Below are 20,970 nucleotides of genomic sequence, written 5' to 3' on the forward strand. Positions count from 1 at the left end.
GCGCCGCCCCCAGCCCCGCCCCGGAGGAGCCGTCTGCCCGCCCGCCGCGCGCCGACCCCGGGGCGCACCCCCCGCGCCGCCTGTGCGCCCTCGGGCCGGGAGCCCCCGGGGACCGGCCGCGGCGGAGGGTCGGGAAGGCCGCGGGAGGCGGGACGGAACCGCGGAGCCGGACCCGCAGGGCCGCAGGGCCAGGCCCGGAGCCGCGCGAGCCGGCAGGTGCGGCCGGGAGGCTCGTGGCGAGGCGGCCGGCCGCGGGGTCCCGGGCAGAGCGCCCGCCGGGGCTGGGGCCGGGGGTCGTCCCTGCTTCAAGGACCGGGTTTGTAACGTGGGAGTCTGGACGCGGGACGCTGGGGACGGCCTCCCCGCTCTTCCCTCCGGCCGCCCGCACCGGGACCGCCAGTGCGTCCCGGCGCTGCGCCGCGGAGCTGCTCCGAGGGGACCGGACGCAGGAAGGGGCGCCGGGGTCCGAGCTGAGCCGCCGCCGCGAGCAGAGGGAGGCGCGGAAAGTGACGCCGCGCAGGGTGTTGGGGACCCACTCCCCGCCCAGCACCGGGTCCCCAGATCCCTCCGGAGGTGCGGCAAGGTGCGGCCACTGCAGACCCTTCCTTCCCATCCTTCCGTCTTGCTCGTCACCTTCACCCCGCCCCCACCCCTGCCTCCCTTCCCCACCTGTCCTCGGAGCGCCGCCGCGTCGGACAGGCCGCTTCCAGCAATACCGGTTGTCCCAGTTGTGGCCCGGGTCCGCACCTGTCCAGATAAGGCCATCCAGGGGCCTCCTGAAGCGGCGGGCGAATGACCTAACGAACATCATCGGGCTAAGCCTCCCATGAACTCTGCCTTTCCCCTCAGTGCGAAGCCCCTGGGCACAGCAGCCCCTCCTGCCAGCCCATGACCTTACCCTCCTCAATCTTGCCAAAGCCCCGGGAGTGGGTCCTACACCCTGACTCTCCAGCCAGATTCCACACCCTGAGCCCAGGCCGGACTGACACCCCCGGGGAAGGAGACTCGGATAAGTACAAGCCCCGTATCTGCACCATCAGAGTCGGGAGCCTCCCGGCCCGCCGGCGGGCGGGGCGCCGCGGGACTCGTTGGGATGTGGTCTGGAGGGCAGAGATAGGGGCTTTACAGTTGAGCTTCTGCTGCTAACTGCTCCTGGTTTTTTCCCCTCTTTTAAAGCCCCCCCCCCCCCCTTGTTTTATCCGCAGGACTTCAAAGCCCTTTGTCTTTACTCCAAGAGAAGTTTCGGTTTGTCTTCTAAAGTTGGAGAATAGGATCATGCAGCCACAAAATAACAGGGATCCGGAGGAGGGAGCTGGCCCACGGACCCCTGCACCTGATGGCCAGGGCTTACTGGAGAAGAATTTTGTTGATAAGCTCCTCAAGCAAGGCAAAAAAGCTAATGACATTTCGCATGTTTGCCACCGCGTCTCTCAGCAGCAAGGACCTCCAAGTGCATTAAATTAATTTCCACGTGCAGAAGAGAAGCGCTGTGCTGTTCCCAGCGTCCAAATGGCATAAAGGAGGTCCCGTCGCTTTAAAAAAAAAAAAAAAAATTGCTTCTGGTTGACACTGGCTGAGAGGTATTTGTGGGAAGAGTAGCTAAGTCCATGTACACCTCAAAACGTGACATGGAGACTTTCCTGTTGTCATCAAGGACAGCCCAGAAGCCCAAACCGAGAGAACGAAAAGAAAAACGAACAGACAGGAGACTGCAGTGAAGCACGTAAGAAAGATGGTCTGAAAACGAAATCGGCAAGATCCGTGGCACGAAAGCCGGTGAGGTGTTTGAGCTTTGGCAGGGAAATCCTAGGTCCTTATTAATGGAAACAGTCAGGATATATTAGTTAAGGCTCATGGGAAAAAAAGGAATTGAAAATGAAAATGGAATAGAAGTCCTCAAAACATGTACAAAATGCATAATGACAGTAATCTCCTGGCCTTGACACTGAAGATCATAAAGCACAGTTTGCTTAAATCACATCCCGACAGGCTACTCTTCCTTCCAAGGAATTATTTGAGTGGCCGAAAATTAAAATTTCTCTCAAAAATATGTATTTCTTCCAGAACTCAGAAAACACAACTTCTGTATCAATGTAATAACTAAGCAAGCCATGCAAATTTTAAATCAGTTTACAAAGACACAGATGCCCTAAGAACCATTTTCTAGTTCATTTTCAAAGTTTTAAGTTTGTGAATAGGTTAACTTTTTATAAATTCCAGTAGAATAAAAAGTATATTCTAATTTTAAATGGATAAGTATTTATGGTTGGGAGGGAAAAAGGGGTTTTTATTATTTTTAGGTTGCTTTTTCACTTACCGCCAGCATCCTGTTTCCTCGGCTGTGTCTGATGTGCTTACCGAGACAAATGCAGAATAAAGAATGGTCACCCCTGCACTGCCCTGAAGAAAAGCCACAGGGTTATCATCGACTAGTACAGGAAGAGCTCAGATCTAGAACAGAGCTTTCTGATGGCTGTGAAGCTTTTCAGCCCAACTTAGGAGTTATAAAGCTACATTGCATCAAACCCCCTTTTCAGTATTACAGACATATTTCAAGAACTGTTTTATGTTTCTATAACCTGTAACTGACTAAACCTTTGAGAAATTTAAGTTGACACCTAATTTAAGTGATGGACATCTAACTGAAAAAATACATGTCCTCTCAGGTTTTCATTTTGTTTGGATATTTTAAATAGACTTGAGCTTGCAAAGGTTCTCATGAATAGTGACTCTCATTCCTCATTTCTCTCTCTTGCTCTCACTCTCTCTCTCTCTCACACACACACACACACACACACACTCTGTAGTCTGTAGGTTCCAGTTGGAAAATTAAATGCAGAATTCAGAAGATCCCAAAAGGAATACGTTCCCATGGCAAATCCACAGAGACAGAGAAGGTGTTACTGTCAGGGGCCGGGGCCGGGAGGAGGGAAGATCGGGCAGCGGCTGCTTAATGTGTACGGGGTTTCCCTTTGGGCTGATGAAAATGTTCTGGAACAAGAAAACAGTACTGGTTGCACAACACTGTGAATGTAGTAAAAGTCACTGAAATGTGTACTTTAAAATGGCGAAAATGGTGAAATGTACGTTATGTAAAGTTTACCTTAAAAAAAAATCTATTCCTGTATGGGAAGTTTGCCATTTTTCAGTAACAGTGTTCACCGGTATAAACGTAGACCAACTGTTGTTCTAGGACAGCTTAGAAAGGATTTGGGAAGCGGAAGAGAGACATCCTGCCCGTCATACTCTCTGGAAAATGAAACATGCAACTGAGTTTTCTCCACGTGCAGCCAGAAAACACACACATCTCAGTCCAGGAATGTTTCACTCGTGCCACCTTGGCCGCAGGTAGTTTCTTTAGCGGCCTAACCGGACTCTCTCCTGCTACAGCGTCACATACACGCCCTTGTGCTCTGAAGTAACAGCACAAGGTCGCCACGAAGTCCCTTCTCAGTCCCAAGACCTCTCAGCCTAACCCTGCGCAGGCCACGGAAACAGGGCGGCGATCTCGGCCTTCGGTCACTTTCGCGGGTCTTCTTGGCACCGTTTCAACAGCACGGTTGGCTGCAGGTCCCCCAGCAGCAGCACAGGGGACCCCCGTGTCAGCGAAGGGCTCCTGCGTGGCACACTGGGGAGCCTCCGTCTTTCACCTCCGCTGCTCCACACCGCGGCCTGTTTCTAAGCACCTTGAAGCCGATTCCCACCACGCGGGCCACGCACTATGCCTGACATTTGCCTTCTGGGCTCCTGATAAAAATGTCAGATTCCTCAGTGTTCCCTTGGGGACACGGCTGGCCTGTCCAGTGCAAGAGTCCCTGTGTTCCTGCTCCCTCCGACCCCAACCTCCTAGTGACGCGGTCACTGCGTCTGCTCGTCCATGCTGTTCGTTTCTAGAAACGCGACTCCCACACGGCTGACTTGTCCCTCACGTCTCATAAAGTGCCCAATGAACGTGACAATTATGAGTATAGTATAGCAGAAAGTAACTGTGTCTCACGGACATAAAATCCTGATTAGACAATGCTCCTTGTCTTGGGTCCCTGAAATTGCTCAGTCTGTGGAATAAGAAAGATCCTGACACAATAACGAAGAGCCACATCCTGTGTCCTGGACAAAGCCTTCCTCTCTGATGCAGTTAGAAAACAGTGATTGGAGCGATTACTTCAACAGTTAAGGGTAGTTAAAAATCCAGTAAGAAGGCCCCTCCCAAGGTCGTCTGTCAGGAAAACAGTGTTTTACTGTGTTGTTATCTGCACTGAGCCATGGACATAACAAAGTCACCATATACTTGGAGCACAAGACAGTGGCAGACGTTCAACAAGGAGCTTGTCAGCTACTATCTCATTTCATCTTCATAACACCCCTATGAAGTAGTACTGTTATTATCCCTGCGGTACATACAGAAAGACTGAACTCGGGATTTGCTAACTTCAAATTCGCTTCAACAACATGGATCCAGGGCGCCTGGGAGGCTCAGTCAGTTAAGCCTCTGCCTTGGGCTCAGGTCATGATCTCAGGGTCCTGGGATGGAGCCCCGCATCGGCCTCTCTGCTTTTCCCCCGTCTCTGCCTGCCTCTCTGCCTATTTGTGATCTTTCTCTCTCTCTCTGTCAAACAAACAAATAAGTAAAATCTTTAAAAAAAACATGGATTCCTAAAATACTAAGTAAATGAAACTTTTTAAAAACCCGAGTTGCAATAGTAGTATGGAATGAAATCTCAGTAAATATTGCACATATCTATATCTATCTATCTATCTATCTATCTATGGGTTTTATTTCCTTCGAGAGGAATGGAGGGTGATTTTGTCTATACTTGATTTTGCACGTGAATTGATTCCATTGGGATACCTCTAGGGAATCTGGAGTTATTACGACAACAGATAATCCTTACGGATTTTTAGACTATCTACTGGATCCGAATATTCATAACCTGAAAAATAGTATCCCCAAGTAAGGGACCTGGGTTTGGTAACTATTTTGGCGCTTCCGCACTTAAATTATTGTTGGCACGGAATCGTCTGGTCCGTCTTCATGTGAAGCGCAGGGAGCGCGGCCGAAACGGCGCGGCCCGGAATCTCCGCGCTGCGCGCCGCACCCGTCCTCAGTAGATGCTGCCACATGTGCGGTCGCGTGTGCGTGCGTGCGTGAGTGCGTGTGCGCGTGAGTGCGTGCGTGTGTACACACTATGTGCCGTAGCCAACAACGTAACGCGTCCGACGCGCCGCTCGCACCGGCGGGCGAGGAGCCGTCCAGGCAGGCCGTCCAGGCGGTCCGTCTGGAAGAACGCGTCCGGACACCTGCGGGCTTCATCCGATTGGGGAATTTCGGAGTCGGGCTCGGGCTGGCCGCAGCCGTTGCTCTGGGCCCACTCGGGCCGACCGGGCCGTCCGTCTGCACCGACTGTGTGTCCGTCCCTGTCCTCCCTCGTCTGCCCGCGCCCTTCCCTTCGGGTGGACGGCGCGGGCAGGCCCAGCCTCCCGTTTCCTGTGGTCACACGGTGTGCGCCTGTCGTGTCACCGACTCTGTGTTGTCGTCGGCACGAAGACAGCTCCATCCTTTGAAAACGATAATAACGCGCTCCTCGGAGGTCAGCTTAGAACACATTCATGTTTTGACTCACGTAAAACTGCCAGCAAACAACGCCTAGACTGCGATGACCGGTTTACGAGGAGGCAGGCTGTCATTAAGGAGGTCAGTCGTCTCTCCTCAGCACCAGTGACTCGAGACGCGTCTGCTCTGCCTTCCCGGGCGCGGCGGGTCGCCCTTGACGGTGTGACAGCCTGATGCGGGGACAGCGAGCATCACTGTGCCAGAGCCCGGCCTCCGGAGCTCCGGGGATGTGGCCGCAAATGCTTGAGGAAAGATGCAGATTTGTGTCACAGGAGTCTCCTCAGTCTACTGAAAAGCCTCATTTTTTAAGCAGTTGACCAGCTCAAGTGGCACTTGGATCACAACAAATCGAGTGTTTTCATCTGCCCATCGCGGGTTTATCCTGCACCGGCCATCTGGGTATTTGGAAAGAGTTTCTTGCTAAAATCTCAGGAGTTACCTTAACGTGATGTTTATCCTAATTTGAATGTATTATCTGGCCCCGAAGAAAGTCTGGAACATTTTCTCTTTCAAACTGTTGAAAAAAAATTTTTTTAAGATTTTATTTATTTATTTGACAGAGAGACCACAAGTAGGCAGAGAGGCAGGCAGAGAGAGAGAGGGAAGCAGGCTCCCTGCTGAGCAGAGAGCCCGATGCGGGGCTCGATCCCAGCACCCTGAGATCATGACCTGAGCAGAGGCTTAACCCACTGAGCCACCCAGGCGCCCCTGTGTTCAGTCTTGTACTTGAACATGTCCCTTGCATGACCTCTGGAAGTAATGGTTATGGATTTGTTACAAGAGATATAAGAGATATCCATACACTGTCCACTCGGCCAGCAGAGGAGCCAAATGCGGGACATTTGGCTCTTAAGCAGGACAGCTTTGTGCTTGCCAGGTGAGGTGAGAATGAAGTAAATATTAGCGGTAAGTTGCAGTTAGAATTTTGAAATCTTGTTTCACCAGACAACATCTTACAAGTGACCCCCTTTGGAAACTATTGCATCAGGGAAATCCCGCCACGGCACAGATCATTGGAGAGGGTATCCAAACCAGGGGGCCAGTCAGATTCTCCCATATAGGAACTTGGGATACAAAAGTTTAAACTGAAGGCCACAGGATTTGGAATCTGAAGCTCCAAGTTATGTTTCTTTTCTCTCTCTCTTTCTTTTAAAGATTTTTTTTTATTTCTTTGACAGACAGAGATCACAAGTAGGCAGAGAGGCAGGTGGCGTTGGGTGGGGGGAAGCAGGCTCCTTGCTGAGCAGAGAGCCTGATGCGGGGCTCAATCTCAGGACTCTGGAACCATGACCTGAGCAGAAGGCAGAGGCTTTAACCCACTGAACCCCCCAGGCGCCTGAGAACTTCTTTTACGCACACGACAACTCTACTGATTTCTCCTGCTCGCGTACTTCAGACACTGCTCGGGTCACCCTGCCGTTTGCTCTGAGCTGCCTTGTAAGCCGTGGGGCCTGGAAAGGCTCCATGATACAAATATCCCAGAAGTATCCTAACTGTGCCTTTTTGTCAGACTGAATAGACACTATCTCCATGCAGAAAAAGACCAAAATAACTTCCAGCTGTTCGGACACTCCCAGCTCAAACTACTTGCAGTTCTCTGCCAGACATGCCCGTGAAAGACAGTGAAGCTTACGCAGCGGGACATGAACGTCCATCCAGATCCATTCACTGTCCGCTCGGCCAGCAGAGGAGCGGCTGCGCATTTCTGAAGTGTCTATAAGGCTTATTGGTAAAACTATCCTTCTGATATATAACAGATTACTTCTGGATATAAATATTGTATAAATACTGTTCAAATCATCCTTATGAAGCTATTGCCCCTTCAAGGGACAGGAAACTTATGTACTGGAATCCTTTTTCTTTTATAATTAAAAAGGGTACGGAGATCCTTCTGATATTTAGCCTAGAATCTTTTTTTTAATTTATTTTTTATTTTCAGCATAACAGTATTCATTATTTTTGCTCCACACCCAGTGCTCCATGCCATCCGTGCCCTCCCTAATACCCACCACCTGGTACCCCGACCTCCCACCCCCTCCCCTTCAAAACCCTCAGATGGGGAGTTAGAGAGGAGAAGGGAGTTGAGGGAAATTGGAAGGGGAGGTGAACCATGAGAGACTATGGACTCTGAAAAACAACCTGAAAAACAATAGCCTAGAATCTTTGAACTTAAATTGTATTTGCTGGTCCACTGTTAAGAAATGAGTCTCTTGCTGTAACATGAGATAAAGAAGGACACTTTATCATCATAAAGGGGACAATCCAACAAGAAGATATAACAATTGTAAATATTTATGCACCTAACATGGGAGTACTCATATACACAAAACTGTTAGTAACAAGCCTAACGGAAAGAATAGGTAGAAATTCAATAATAATAAGGGACCTTTAACACCCAACTTACCTCAATGGAAAGAGTAAACAAAAAATCAACAAGGAAACAATGGCTTTGAATGACACACTAAAATAGATGGATTTACAGATATATTCAGAACATTCCAACCTAAAACAGCATAATACACATGCTTTTCAAGAGCATACGTAATATTTTCCAGACTCGATCACATATTAGGTCACAAAACAAGTCTCAACAAATTCAAAAAGATCGAAATCATATCATACATCTTTTCTGACCATAACATTATGAAACCAGAAATCAATCACAAGAAAAAATCTGGAAAGAACAAAAGTACATGGAGATTAAATAACACTCTACTGTACAATGAACAGATCAACCAAGAAATCAAAGAAGAAATTTTAAAAATGCATAGAGACAATGAAAACATTGTGGTACAAAATCTGTGGGATTCAGCAAAAACACTTCTAAGAGGGAAGTTTGTAACAACACAAGCATATTCCAAGAAGCAAGAAAACTCTCAAATAAACAACTTAAACTTACACCTAAAGGAGCTAGGAAAAAACAAGAACAAACAGAATCCAAAACCAGCAGAAGGAATGATATAACAAAGATTGGAGCAGGAATAAATGATACAGAAACTAGAAAAAAAAATAGAACAGATCAATGAAAAGAGAAACTGGTCCTTTGCAAAAAAAAAAAAAAAAAAAAAAAAAAAAATCAACAAAATTGGCAGACATCTAGCCAGACTCCTGAATCAAAAAAGAGAGGGGACTAGGGGCGCCTGGGTGGCTCAGTTGGTTAAAGCCTCTGCCTTCGGCTCAGGTCATGATCCCAAGGTTCCGGGATCGAGCCCCACATCAGGCTCTCTGCTCGGCAAGGAGCCTGCTTCCTCCTCTCTCTCTCTCTCTCTGCCTGCTTCTCTGCCTACTTGTGATCTCTGTCTGCCAAATAAATAAATAAAATCTTTTAAAATAAAAATAAAAAAAATAAAAAAATAAAAAAAAAAGAGAGGGGACTCAAATAAATAAAATCAGAAATGAAAGAGGATATCTAACAATCGACACCACAGAAATACAAAGGATTGACAGAGAATATTATGAAAATTTATATACCAACAAATTAGACAACCTAGAAGAAATGGATAAACTCCTAGAAACATATAAACTACCAAAACTAAAGCAAGAGGAAATATAAAATTTGAACACCTTTTAGCAGCAATGAAACTGAATCAGTTATCAAAAATCCCAGCAAACAAAAATGCAGGACCAGAGGGCCTTACAGGTCAATTCTATCATTTAAAGAAGACATTTAAAGAAGAGTTAACATCTATTTTTCTCAAATGTTTTGAAAAAAGTAGAAGAGGAAGGAAAACTTCCAAATCCATTCTCTGGGACCTGCATTATCCTGATACCAAAAGAAGACAAAGATACCACAAAAAAAGAGAATCAAAGGCCAATATCTCTGATCACCATAAATGCAAAAATCCTCAATAAAATACTAGGAAACTGAATCCAACAATACAATTTAAAAAAATCACTCACCATGATAAGGTGGTTTTATTTCCAGAATGCAAGGATGGTTCAGTATTTACAAATCATTCAATGGGATACATTACCTCAATAAGAAAAAGGATAAAAACTATAAAAACCCTCAACATACATCAACATAATAAAGGCCTTATATGAAAAACCCACAGCCAACATCATAATCAATAGTGAAAAACTGAGAGTTTTACCCAAAGAGTCAAGAACAAGACAAGGATGTCCACTCTCACTACTTTTATTCAACATAGTACTAGAAGTCCTAGCCACAGCAATCAGACAAGAAGGAATAAAGGACATCCAAATTGGTAAGGAAGAAGGAAAACTTTCACTCTTTACAGCTGACATGATACTATATATAGAAAACCCTAAAGACCCCAACAAGAAACTATTAGAACTCATACATGAATTCTGTAAAGTCTCAGAATACAAAATCAATGTATGGAAATCTGTTGCATTTCTATACACTATTAATGAAGTAGCAGAAAAAGAAATTAAGAGAACAATGTTATTTACAATTGCACCAAAAAATAATAAAATAACCAGAAATAAGATTAACCAGAAAGGCTAAAGATCTCTAGTCTAAAAACTATAAAGGACTGACAAAAGAAATTGAAAACAACACAAAGAAATGGAAAGACATTCCATGCTTGTGGATTAGAATAACACATATTATCAAAATGTCTATACTACCCAAAGTAATCTACACATTTAATGCAACCCCTACCAAAGTACCAATAGCATTTTCCACAGAGCTAAAACAAACAATCCTAATATTTGTATGGAACCACAAAAGATGCAAAATAGTCAAAACAATTTTGAAAAAGAAAAACAAAACTGGAGGCATCACAATTCTCGACTTCAAGTTATATTACACAGCTGTAGTAATGAAAACAGTATGGTAATGGCAGAAAAAGAGACACACAGATCAATGGAAGGGAGCAGAAAACCCAGAAATAGATCCACAATTATATGGCCAATTAATCTTCCAGAAAAGAGGCAAGAATATGCCATGGGGGGAAAAAAATCTCTTTGACAAATGCTGCTGTGAGAACTGGACAGCTACATTCCAAAAAATGAAACTGGGCCACTTTCTTTGAGCATACACAAAACTAAACTCAAGTTGGGTTAAGGACCTATATGTGAAACCTGAAATCATTAAACTCCTAGAAGAGAGCACAAGCAGTAATTTCTTTGACATTGGCCGTAGCAACATTTTTTCTAGTTAAGTCTTCTGAAGCAAGGGAAACAAAAGAAAAAATGAACTACTGGGACTACATCGAAATAAAAGGCTTAGGATACAATCAACAAAACTAAAAGACATTCCCTACCAAATAGGAGAAGGTATTCGTAAATGACGTATCCGATAAAAAGTTAGTATCCAAGACATATAAAGAAGTTATACAACTCAGCATCTGAAAAACAAATAATCCAGTTTAAAAAATGGGCAGAAGACATGAACAGACATTTCTCCAAAGAAGACATCCAGATGGCCAACAGGCACATGAAAAGATACTCAACATCACTCATCATCAGGGAAATGTAAATCCAAACCACAATGAGATACCACCTCATACCTGTCAGGATGGCTAAAAACAAACCCACAAGAAACAACAAGTGTTGGCGAGGACGTGGAGAAAAAGGAACCCTTGTGTGCTATTGGTGGGAATGCAAACTGGTGACGCCACTGTGGAAAACAGTGTGGGGGTTCCTCAAAAAATTAAAAATAGAAATTAAAAAATAAAAATACCATATTATCCATCAATTACACTATGAGTTATTTGCCCAAAATATATGAAACTACTAGCTTGAAGAGATATACCCCTATGTTTCCTGCAGCATTATTTACAATAGTTAAATTATGGAAGTAGCACAAGTGTTCATCAGTAAATGAACGAATAAAGAAGAAGTGGCATCTATATACAATGGAATATTCTTCAGCCATAAAAAGGAATGAAATCCTGCTGTTTGCAACAACATGGATGGATCTAGAGAGTATAATGCTAAGGGAAATAAGCCACTCAGAGAAAAGCAAAGTCCATATGATTTCACTCTTTCATGGAATTTAAGAGACAAAACAAATGCATAAAGGAAAAAAAGAAAGAGAGATACAAAACAAAAACCAGACTCTTCACTATAGAAAACAAACTGGTGGTTACCAGAGAGAAGAGGGGGGAGGTGGCTGAAATGAGTGAAGGGGATTAAGAGTGCACTTATCTTAAGCGCACCCAGCGATGTATGGAATCGGTGAGTCGCTATATTGTACACCTGCAACTAGTACAACACTTTATGTTAACTACATGGGAATGAAAATTTTTTAAAAAAGTTAGTCTCTTGGACTAACTTGGGTTGCAAGATCATTGCAGGAGTCCCAATATCACGTCCTTCTGCAACCACGTTCAAAGACAGGAACAGCGAGTGGTACAGGGCAAGAGCTTCCCTTAGCCTCCTGCCTCTCACCAGAAGCGAAAATATTCCCTAGGAGATCCCTTACAGGATTTTCCCTTACACTTCATTGGTCAGAGCTGGGACACATGCTTGTTCTTACACCAAAAAACTAGAACTATTTTCCCTGAGATCATGACATTTCCAGAGAATATCTAAATAGGGATTCTCTTAGCAAAGAAGACGTTGGACGAGAATGGCTTTGCTATCCCCCAGCTTACTGTGCTACTGGAATCACCTGAACAGCTTGCTAGAAGCCGGAGTTCTGTTGACACTCCTTGGCTCTAACTAGGTACAACATTGGTACTTTTAGGTACCACTGCCAAGCCTGACTGCAGAACTAAGGAAATGTTTAATGAAAATGGTGTGTATAATTCAAGGAAAAGAACTTCTAAATTTCTAATCCTTCTAAATTTTTGTCAGTACCTGTGCTTTTGTCAGCATTTCTGAAGAGCTGTATTTGAATGGCTTTTTGCCTTCATAAAGGGAATCAAATCTACTCAAATAAATAGAAATAGTTTGTGATCTGGACTTTTTTTGAAAACACGTCTTTTATTGTGAATACAAGAATATTTTGAGTTCATGGTTTCCCTACTACTCAGTGTCCACAAGAACAAAATCATGAAACAAAAAGTGAAAAATTCAAACTACTTTTGAGTACCATAGAAGTACTAGATACTATATCTAGTATATCTATCATAGAAGCTTTCAAAAAAGTGGAAACCAACCCTTTGAAATTCAATGTAAACTACTTGTTTATGAAAACACAAGCTTGGTCTCAAACACTGTTTTCAGTTTAAATGAGGAAGTACAGGGTTTCAGGAAGTAGTAGTCCATGGGGTAGCAATGACTTGATGGGGTGTTACAGACTTGCAAGATTCTCCAGACTGTTAGGACCAGTAAGCCTAATGTTGCACAGTTTTCAGATACACTTTTTTAGGTGATAGTCATCAAACATAAACAATACTAAAAACGGTCCATATTATACTAAGATATCTCAGAGTAAAATGTCTCTTCAAAAAAAAAATCTGTTTCCAGTAATTTTCAAATGATTATTAAAGATTATAATTTGGATAAAATGATAAGAATGTAATTTGTCCATTTCTCATTATAACTGAACCTCCAAATGTTATATTTCATAAGAGACAGACATATCAGAGTAAACCTGGCTATCAAACCAAAACTCTCATCTCATCTCTACCTTTAAAAAATAGCCAATACATTAAAATTAAAAGTCATTCACTTTTAAATGTTCTATCCTCTAAGAGGTTAACTGTTAAAAATATCTTCAGTTATCATTGATAGGTTTTTCCATACATTTTACAGTATGTGCTTTTTACACTATGTGGTAATGTGATAAGTCATCACCAGTAATCACTTTATCACTCTAGTAAATAATAAGCATGATTTCGGTATGAAAGTGAAGTTTATAAGGTATAAGCTCTTCTTGATAAGACTGAAACAATTTCACAGAATGCAGGATGGGCAATTCCCTTATGGTTTCCTACTAAGATTATTTAAAATCTGAAGATTTCCAAATTTGATTTTTTCTCTTTTGTCTGCTTATTCTTTTTTTTAAGAACTTCTTTTCCACATTATAATTTACTTGGGTGTTAGACACTTGTCAGGATGTAAGAGAATATCATGTCTGAATTGGTGCTTATGAAACGAAGCCTATCTCATCAACTTGCCAACCGAGCAATGAGATCACTGTCTGGCAGCGCGTTGTTGGCTAGTGGGTTCATTTGTCTATTTTTCTCCAGTAATTGTTTCTTTATATATTTATAAGTAAAACACAAGCCCAAGAGAAAGGCCCCATTGCTCAGGAACATTTAAAAATGGGAGTTAGAGGACTGTAATTATGAATGGGCTGAACTATGTCCCCCCACAACTCCTATGTTGATCCCTAACCCCTGGTACCACAGAATGTGACCTTTATGCAAGAGGATTTTTACAAGTGTGATTAGCCAAGATGAGTTTGTGCTGCAGTGAGGTAGGCCCTTATTCCGAGATGACCAGGAGGGGACAGTTTGAGAACACACACAGTCAGGAAGAATGCCATGTGAGGATAAAAGTAGGGGTCTGCATGTTAAGGAACCCCAAAGACTGCTAACGGACCACCGGAAGCCAGGATAGAGGCAGGGAACAAGCTCCCTCACAGCCTCCGCTGTGGCCGCACCGCTCTTCCAGACTTCCAGCCCCCAGAACTGTGGGACAGTAAAGTGCTGTTGTTCTACACCACCCAGTTGACGGTACTTTGTTAGCAGCCTTAGCAAATTAATAATCAATCATAATTGAGTTTCTTTCATCAGAAAGAAATAACATCGGACTTTTCCCAGGCACTGACTTTTTTCAGGGTCAAACACAAGGTGGTGGTGAGTGCTGAAGCAAAGCACCTATCGCATTTCTACCACACGCCTTCCAGGTAATACTTTGTAATAAAAATTCTTTGGAAACTGATTAAATTTTGGTTATCAGTTACGTATGCAAAGATGAATGTCACGTATGGCAGAAATAGCATTATGTGACATTGAGGGAGAGTGTACACAAGTAAGGGAAATTATAACATCCAATAATAAGATACATTTCATCATTACAACGGGAGAGCGAAACTTTTTCATATGCAAAAGTAACATGAAAGACGATATCTAAGATAAAAAAGCCACGATTCAACTTCAGTAACCAAAGAAACCAGAAGCGGTTGGATAGCAATTACCCTACGAATTTTTCTTCCCGTCTTCATGAAGTCGATGAAGGCACACTTCCCTTCTGTGTCTGCCCTCCAGATGAAAGGTTTGGATATAATATAGCACAATGTGTGATCACTTGGCAGGCGGCTAGAGGACCCAAAGTCATGATAGATCTGCGGCTGTCTTAGGGTATGGTAAGGCCCTCTAGCAAGATTAAACCCTCCTATGAAAGAGGTGGTCCCTACCGAGGAGGGAGGGACCAAGGAAAGAGGGAGATGGAGAGAGAGACAGAAAGTCATCAGCACGACCTGACAGGTAGCCCTAGAAAGCTCACCATAGTAAATACATCATTTGGCTTTGCCACACGTACTTGAAAAATCCTTTAAAGCCATCTAACTTACTTTCTTCCATTTAATTTTCACCAAGTAATCTGGTATTAATTGATTTAATTTTGCAGATCACATGGTGCTGGGCAGAGAAAGTATGAGGAAGTATTCTTTTTCCTGGAAAGGAACATGCCTCTCTGAAAATTAAAAAAGCAGAAGAAACCAGATCCCTGAGTTTAGCAAATACGATCGAGTTATAACAATAAAAAAATAATAGCTAACGCCTGCAGAGCACTTGCTATGTGCCTGATGTTCCTTTAAGTACTACCAAATCATTTAGTTTTCATAGTAAACCCCCACGAAGTAAGTAAGTGTAATTATTATGCCATTTTTTAGACAAAGAAATTAAGGATTAGACCTCTGGGGAAGCATTTTACTAAGTTTCTGGGCCTGAGAGTTAAGAAACTAAAACCTTAAGCAGTAGTAATTCCCTAATGGACTTTATCTTCTCACATTTGGCTTAAAATAGACAGCGTGGTCTGTCATGCATACAAGGTAGCACCCACTCTGTCTCAGTAACTCTGTACTCAATGCCCTCCTGAGAGCGCAGACAGCAACAAAGAACTGCAAACAGACCCATTATCTTCTCAGACCAGCCATGGCTGAGTGCTTCTCCACAGCTGGCCTCTACCTAGCGTCCATGGGGAAGGACAGTATGAGTGGCTGGAGCATTCAGGGTGTACGGATTACGGGAAAGGTTGTGTTGACCCTGTTCCCTCGCTGGTTAGAAGTAGCACTGCAGAACCACACGCAGTTTTGCAAGGGGCATCTCTCTTGCAAGCACCAGATATTCAGACCGCGAGGAATGAAAGCTTACCCCACCGTGTAGCAGGAGCCTTCACGCATTCCTCGGAACCACTGTGACTCCTAAAAAATGTGTGAGTAAAATTTCAGTTTAAAGTTCCTGCTTTTCCTTAATAATCCTCCAGATCTTTAGATGAACTGAAATAAGCACCACGAAGTCCAGGCATAGAAAAATTCCCTGTGGTTTACCTTTCCCCTTTACCAATAAAACATATTTAAATTTTGTTACTTTGTTCAGATTTTTTAGGAGCTAAGACTATGGAATTGGGTCTCCAGTATTCTGCTATATTATCAACATTAAAGAAATAAAAATAAATTAATCAAATGAGAGAGCAATGAAAGGAGACATAAACTGAGGAAAAACACAGAAGTACGGTTTTGTCAGTCTCTGTGTGAAGTATGACCGACCCCCTTCCCTCTCCGGTCCGGAGAGGAGCACCGCCTTCCACACGTTCTTGGAGGAGCTGCGAGAGGGCGGCCCGCGGCCTTCCTGTGCGCCCTCACGAATGCCGCTCCTGCTAGGTGGCAGACACTGGCCAAGAAGTGGAAATACGTACGGGAACAGGACAGACAAGACCCCCACCCAGTGAGGCTTACATACGCTGTGACCCACGCAGGGTGGACATACTAGTCCCTCAGACCGTGGGAGAAGGGAGGCTGGGGAGGGCGGAGAGCGGACACCCACTGGCGGCCGCTCCGCAGGGGGCCCCACCCTTTGCTCGGACCTCCTGCACCCCACTGACGTGCGGACCTGGCGTACAAGACTCGGGGAGCTACTGGAAAGTCCCGCGCGCCCCCCTGCTTCGGATCCTAAATAGACAAGACTACATTATGGACTACAATCAATAGTCCATAAAAATAGAAATCCCTGAAATACTTAGAATCTTCAAATTGGGACAGTCTGGGCACATAAAAGATGTGCAATAAGTATTTTTAGAATGAATGCATGATTAATAATAATATGTAAAACTATCAAAATCAGCCTTCATTATGTAATAATATATTGCGTGACCTCAAGTGTCTTGTCCTCTTAAAGGGAACAATGTCTGAATATTACCTACATAAAGAAAAGGCTTAGAGAATTGAAGACAGGATGAAGACTTGTTGCAGGCCGTACTCCAGGCTCCTGCACCCACAAGAACGCCTTATAAACAAGCGCACAACCCGAAGTCGCAAGAGGTCACTCCCCTGAGCAGCACCATATTGTCAGAGCTTAGGTTCCGGGAATGGCTGGCTGGCCCTTATCTTCAAAATGAGTGATGTTGAGAACCCAAAAAATAAACAATGGAGATTTTTCTCCTTTCTGAACTCATGAGATATGCACTTTGAGGAGGAGAAGTAAAGAGGAAGAATTTAGTTTGCTAGTGAAAACAGGAGAAAAGGCCAGTGGATTTGCATTCTAAATGGATTAAGTGTGCCATCTGTTGATTGGCTAATTTCATTGGAAGAAATTCAATATGGAGGGAAATAAATGTAGCTGCAAAATTCTCTGTTGAATATGAAGAATTCTCAAATACAACATAAATCTTTGACTAGTTAAGGAACAGGAATGCACGTTAACTGTCCCTATTATCGGTAGCAGTACAATATCTTTATGATACTATCTCACTGCTTAACTTCTTCCTCAATAGGCCGCTTACAGCCTATCAAAAACTGAGGGGAAAAGATTTTAGTACCTCTGTGTAGAGTAAAAATTTTAATGAACCCTGCTAACAACCGTGGAAGAGAAAAACCAACAGCAAGTCATCTGGGTGGGAATGGAGGGAACCATCTCTGCTCAAGCTGTCGAGTCTTTAAACCAAGTGAAGATGCTGGTCAATCCCCAGCATGAGGTAGAAAGCAAGGAGGAGGTAAGAAGACCGAGGACACAGGAAAAAGCTTCTGTATTTTAGAGGCTGAGCTTCATTCTTTTGTCAGAACTACTGCAAATTTCTAGCACAAAACACCCACATTAAAATATATGCGCAAAACTCATTCTGGAGACACGTGTAACCATATAATCATTATCTCTGCTAAAACGGAACAGTGGTTAAAAAAAAAAAAAAAATTACCCCCAAATACCTATGAGGTCTTTTGGACGTGACATGACTTCACTCCAAATTTAATTTTTTCTTGAGATATAATTTATATCTATTATATTACTTTCAGGTGTACAACATAATGATTTGATAGTTGCATATATTGTGAAATGATTGCCACAATGAGTCGAATTAACATCTGTCACCATACATAGTTGCAAAATTTATCATTTTTGTGATGAGAACTTTAAAAAAATGATTTTATTTATGTACTTGAAAGAGAGAGAGAGTGTGTGTGTGTGCACGTGAGCGGTGGGTGGAGAGGGAGAGGGAGAAGCAGACTCCCATGTAGGGTTCAAGTCCAGGGTCCTGGGATCATGACCTGCGCCAAAGGCAGACACCTAACTGACTGAGCCACCCAGGTGCCCCTCTATTTTCTTAGTGGCTTTCAAATACGCAATACGGTATTATTAACTACAGCCACCGCGCTGTGCATTACATGCCATGACTTACTAATTTTGTGACTGAAAGTTTGTATCTTTTGATTTCCTTTCCCCACTTTGCCCACCACCCACTCCCCACCTCTGGCAACCACCACTGTGTTCCAAGTATCTTTTCAAAAACCATTTAATTGGACTATGAATATACTATAGAATCAACATGTAATATGAAAAGTTTATGAATAATAAGGATCAATACCTTGGGATTGTCATTGGTAGCCGTTTCATTCTTTCAAGAAGTTTACGCCCAGTGTTGATGGGAACAGAAGTCCTCGCGCATCTCCAGCAATAAATTAGGACCTGAGGGAATAGTTGAAAAGTATCCAGTTGTAAGTTCCTCTTATCTAACATTCAGGAGTCTCTGTCTGTAAGACAAGGAAGTTAACAGATGATCACTGGATTATCTAGCCCACAGAAAAGGGGAAAAGAATTTTCTAAGAACCCTCCGTCTTCAAAGTCAGAAACAAACATGAAATACATTTATGAGAGGAAGACAGCCCAGGGAGCCCACCGGGTGGCAAGAACCACCCGGCTGAGAAGCAACTGGCTGGAGAGCAGAGCAGCATTCACTGTTTCAATGAAAAGAAGAAAATAATTTAAAAAGAACGGTGATAATACATTTGGTTGGTTAATAATTTAATATTTGAAAACTTCCCAAAAGGATATTGCTATACATTTACATCAAAAAAGTCATGGCCTCACCCCACATATCCATGTACCTTTGTATTTTTAGTGTATGATACACAAAGAGCCTAGGCAACTGTCTACTTCTAAAACGTATTTCTCATATTTATTTTATGAGAGATTCCCAGGCTGGAGGCAGGGGAAAGCCCAGGAGGCCCTTCCAGAAAAGCCACGCGGGCAGCTGCAGCCTGATTAGGTGAACCTAGAATGGCCGGGAGCTTCCTGTAGGCAGAACTAGGTATCATTCACCTTCAGACCTGGCACACATTACAGTGCTTGGTACCTAGTCACTACTGGATAAATGGTAATTACTAAGTGTGCACCTCATAGGCTTATAACCACAGGTAGCTACCTGGACTGGGAACAAGTCACAGATTAAAATTCAAATTATGTTGGTAACTTGTCCTGTGAACTTTTGTGAGTCAGTTCCTGTTTGTTTGGTCATCTAGGAAAGAGTCTGCCTGTTGGGATATTTAATGTATTTGATGTACATTGAACTCCTCATATAAAAGTGCCAAATAATTATTATTATTATTATGGATTAGAGAGCTCATCCTTTTTATTTCCCAAAGTGCCTTTCATCCAAATACTTGAAAGTACTTCCAATTACAGCAAATTACTCCTAATGCTTTTCTAAAACCTTAACACATGTTAAGGACTAAAAACATATCTATAGTTTTCATTCATAATGATTATTTTCATCCAGTCCCAGATGCCTTCTGTATTATTATAATTCTGTATTATTACTGTAATAGTTTTTAAAGCCTTTCTTTGGTCTTTTAATGTTTTCAGAATTAATAAAATATTTACACTAACAGGACTACTGGGTTAAAAGGAATAATGTGGAAGGCCCTTAGACTCACTATTAAGTTCAAGGTCAATATGACTTTAATTCTGTTCGCTCTAACCAGACTTAGATAAATCTGAAGAAATCTTCTGCCATTATCCATACACTCACAATCTCTGTGTGTTATGTCACCAGCTCTGGAGACACAAGTCTACTGTGGGATTTAAGTAGCTCAGAATCACCAGGAAATGTCCACATTCTGTGAAGGAACCTGAGTCCTCAGGGATCACTGATACTCAGTAAGTTTAGTCTAGAACATGAGAAGGTAGAATGGCTACCAACAAGCTACCTCAAGGACCCCATCCATTTCTGCTGCTTAAATCCAGGCCAGGCTTGGCTCCTGGTGCCTCAGGCTTTTTAGGTCTCCTTCTGAGTCCATTTGTTACTATAGTACATTGAGGTCCAGTCCCACAAATGGTGTAAACCTACCTATCTTCCCTGCCAAAAAGAGAAAAAAATGCCAAGAAAAACACCAAGAAGGCAGAAGCCAATATTAGTTTTAAAAAATGGTTGTGTCTAACAAGGCCCTTAACAGAGAAGTATATTAGCATTATTCCCACGGTCTGTATTTAATATAAAACAATGATTATTTTGAAACCTAAGACTTATATTTAAAGCGTACAACATGAAGACTTTGGTTAGAAATGGATAAGTTGGGAGGGCCTTTTGCTGGAAATTTGAAAAAGCTCAATGTAGATCTTCATTTTATAATAGTTGTAAAAAATAGAAAATTGAATGAAAAATAAAAACCCATGTCTTTCTCTCTTTCCCCCCTCCTATATAAGAATTAATATATTCCCCCCAAAGTATGCATTATTCCAAAATACTGACCATTTGCAATTTTTATTTACAAATGAAATATATATCTTCTTATGTTGCTCATTATTGCTTAAATGCACTTTGTTAAATTAAAATATTTTAATTTTGTTACACATATATTCATCCAGGGAAGAAAAACAAAAAAGACATGGATGTTTCATCCCTCTTATGATTGCCTCTTTTTTCCTAGTTTCCAAGGATGAAACTAGCGAGATCAGACAGAGCAGCCGTCTTGAAATCAAATGGGAAAGAACAGGAGAACATGA

The 20,970-nt window shown here is 42.9% G+C and overlaps 1 protein-coding gene and 2 long non-coding RNA genes across 6 annotated transcripts in view; 1 reads left to right on the plus strand and 2 right to left on the minus strand.

Moving 5' to 3' along the window:
* Nucleotides 1-1,052, minus strand: part of SLC40A1 (solute carrier family 40 member 1) — a 23,007-nt gene extending 21,955 nt beyond the window's left edge. The window contains exon 1 of one of the 3 annotated variants that reach the window (XM_059393041.1): nucleotides 899-1,052. In XM_059393041.1, coding sequence (XP_059249024.1) covers nucleotides 899-1,037 — 139 coding nt within the window. In that variant the 5' untranslated portion in view covers nucleotides 1,038-1,052. Of the gene's footprint in view, nucleotides 1-669; nucleotides 761-898 lie in introns of those variants that run through there. The other 2 variants (XM_059393044.1, XM_059393043.1) reach the window with 2 other exon arrangements.
* LOC132013386 (uncharacterized) lies at nucleotides 224-4,647 on the plus strand. 2 transcript variants are annotated; one of them, XR_009402996.1, is made up of 3 exons: nucleotides 224-583; nucleotides 1,206-1,776; nucleotides 3,199-4,647. It is a non-coding gene; the product is annotated as an uncharacterized LOC132013386 (long non-coding RNA). The 2 variants fall into 2 exon arrangements; XR_009402995.1 differs by having other exon boundaries at nucleotides 3,194-4,646.
* Nucleotides 4,648-4,823: 176 nt separating this feature from the next.
* The window catches only part of LOC132013387 (uncharacterized), a 59,348-nt gene continuing 43,201 nt past the window's right edge, over nucleotides 4,824-20,970 (minus strand). Inside the window, exons 6-7 of the long non-coding RNA XR_009402997.1 lie at nucleotides 18,554-18,654; nucleotides 4,824-6,125 (exon numbers count right to left, since the gene is read on the minus strand). This is a non-coding gene — a long non-coding RNA (uncharacterized LOC132013387). The remainder of the gene's footprint in view (nucleotides 6,126-18,553; nucleotides 18,655-20,970) is intronic.

The sequence above is a fragment of the Mustela nigripes genome, chromosome 3, assembly GCF_022355385.1.
Source record: "Mustela nigripes isolate SB6536 chromosome 3, MUSNIG.SB6536, whole genome shotgun sequence".
NCBI classification, from domain to species: Eukaryota; Metazoa; Chordata; class Mammalia; order Carnivora; family Mustelidae; genus Mustela; species Mustela nigripes.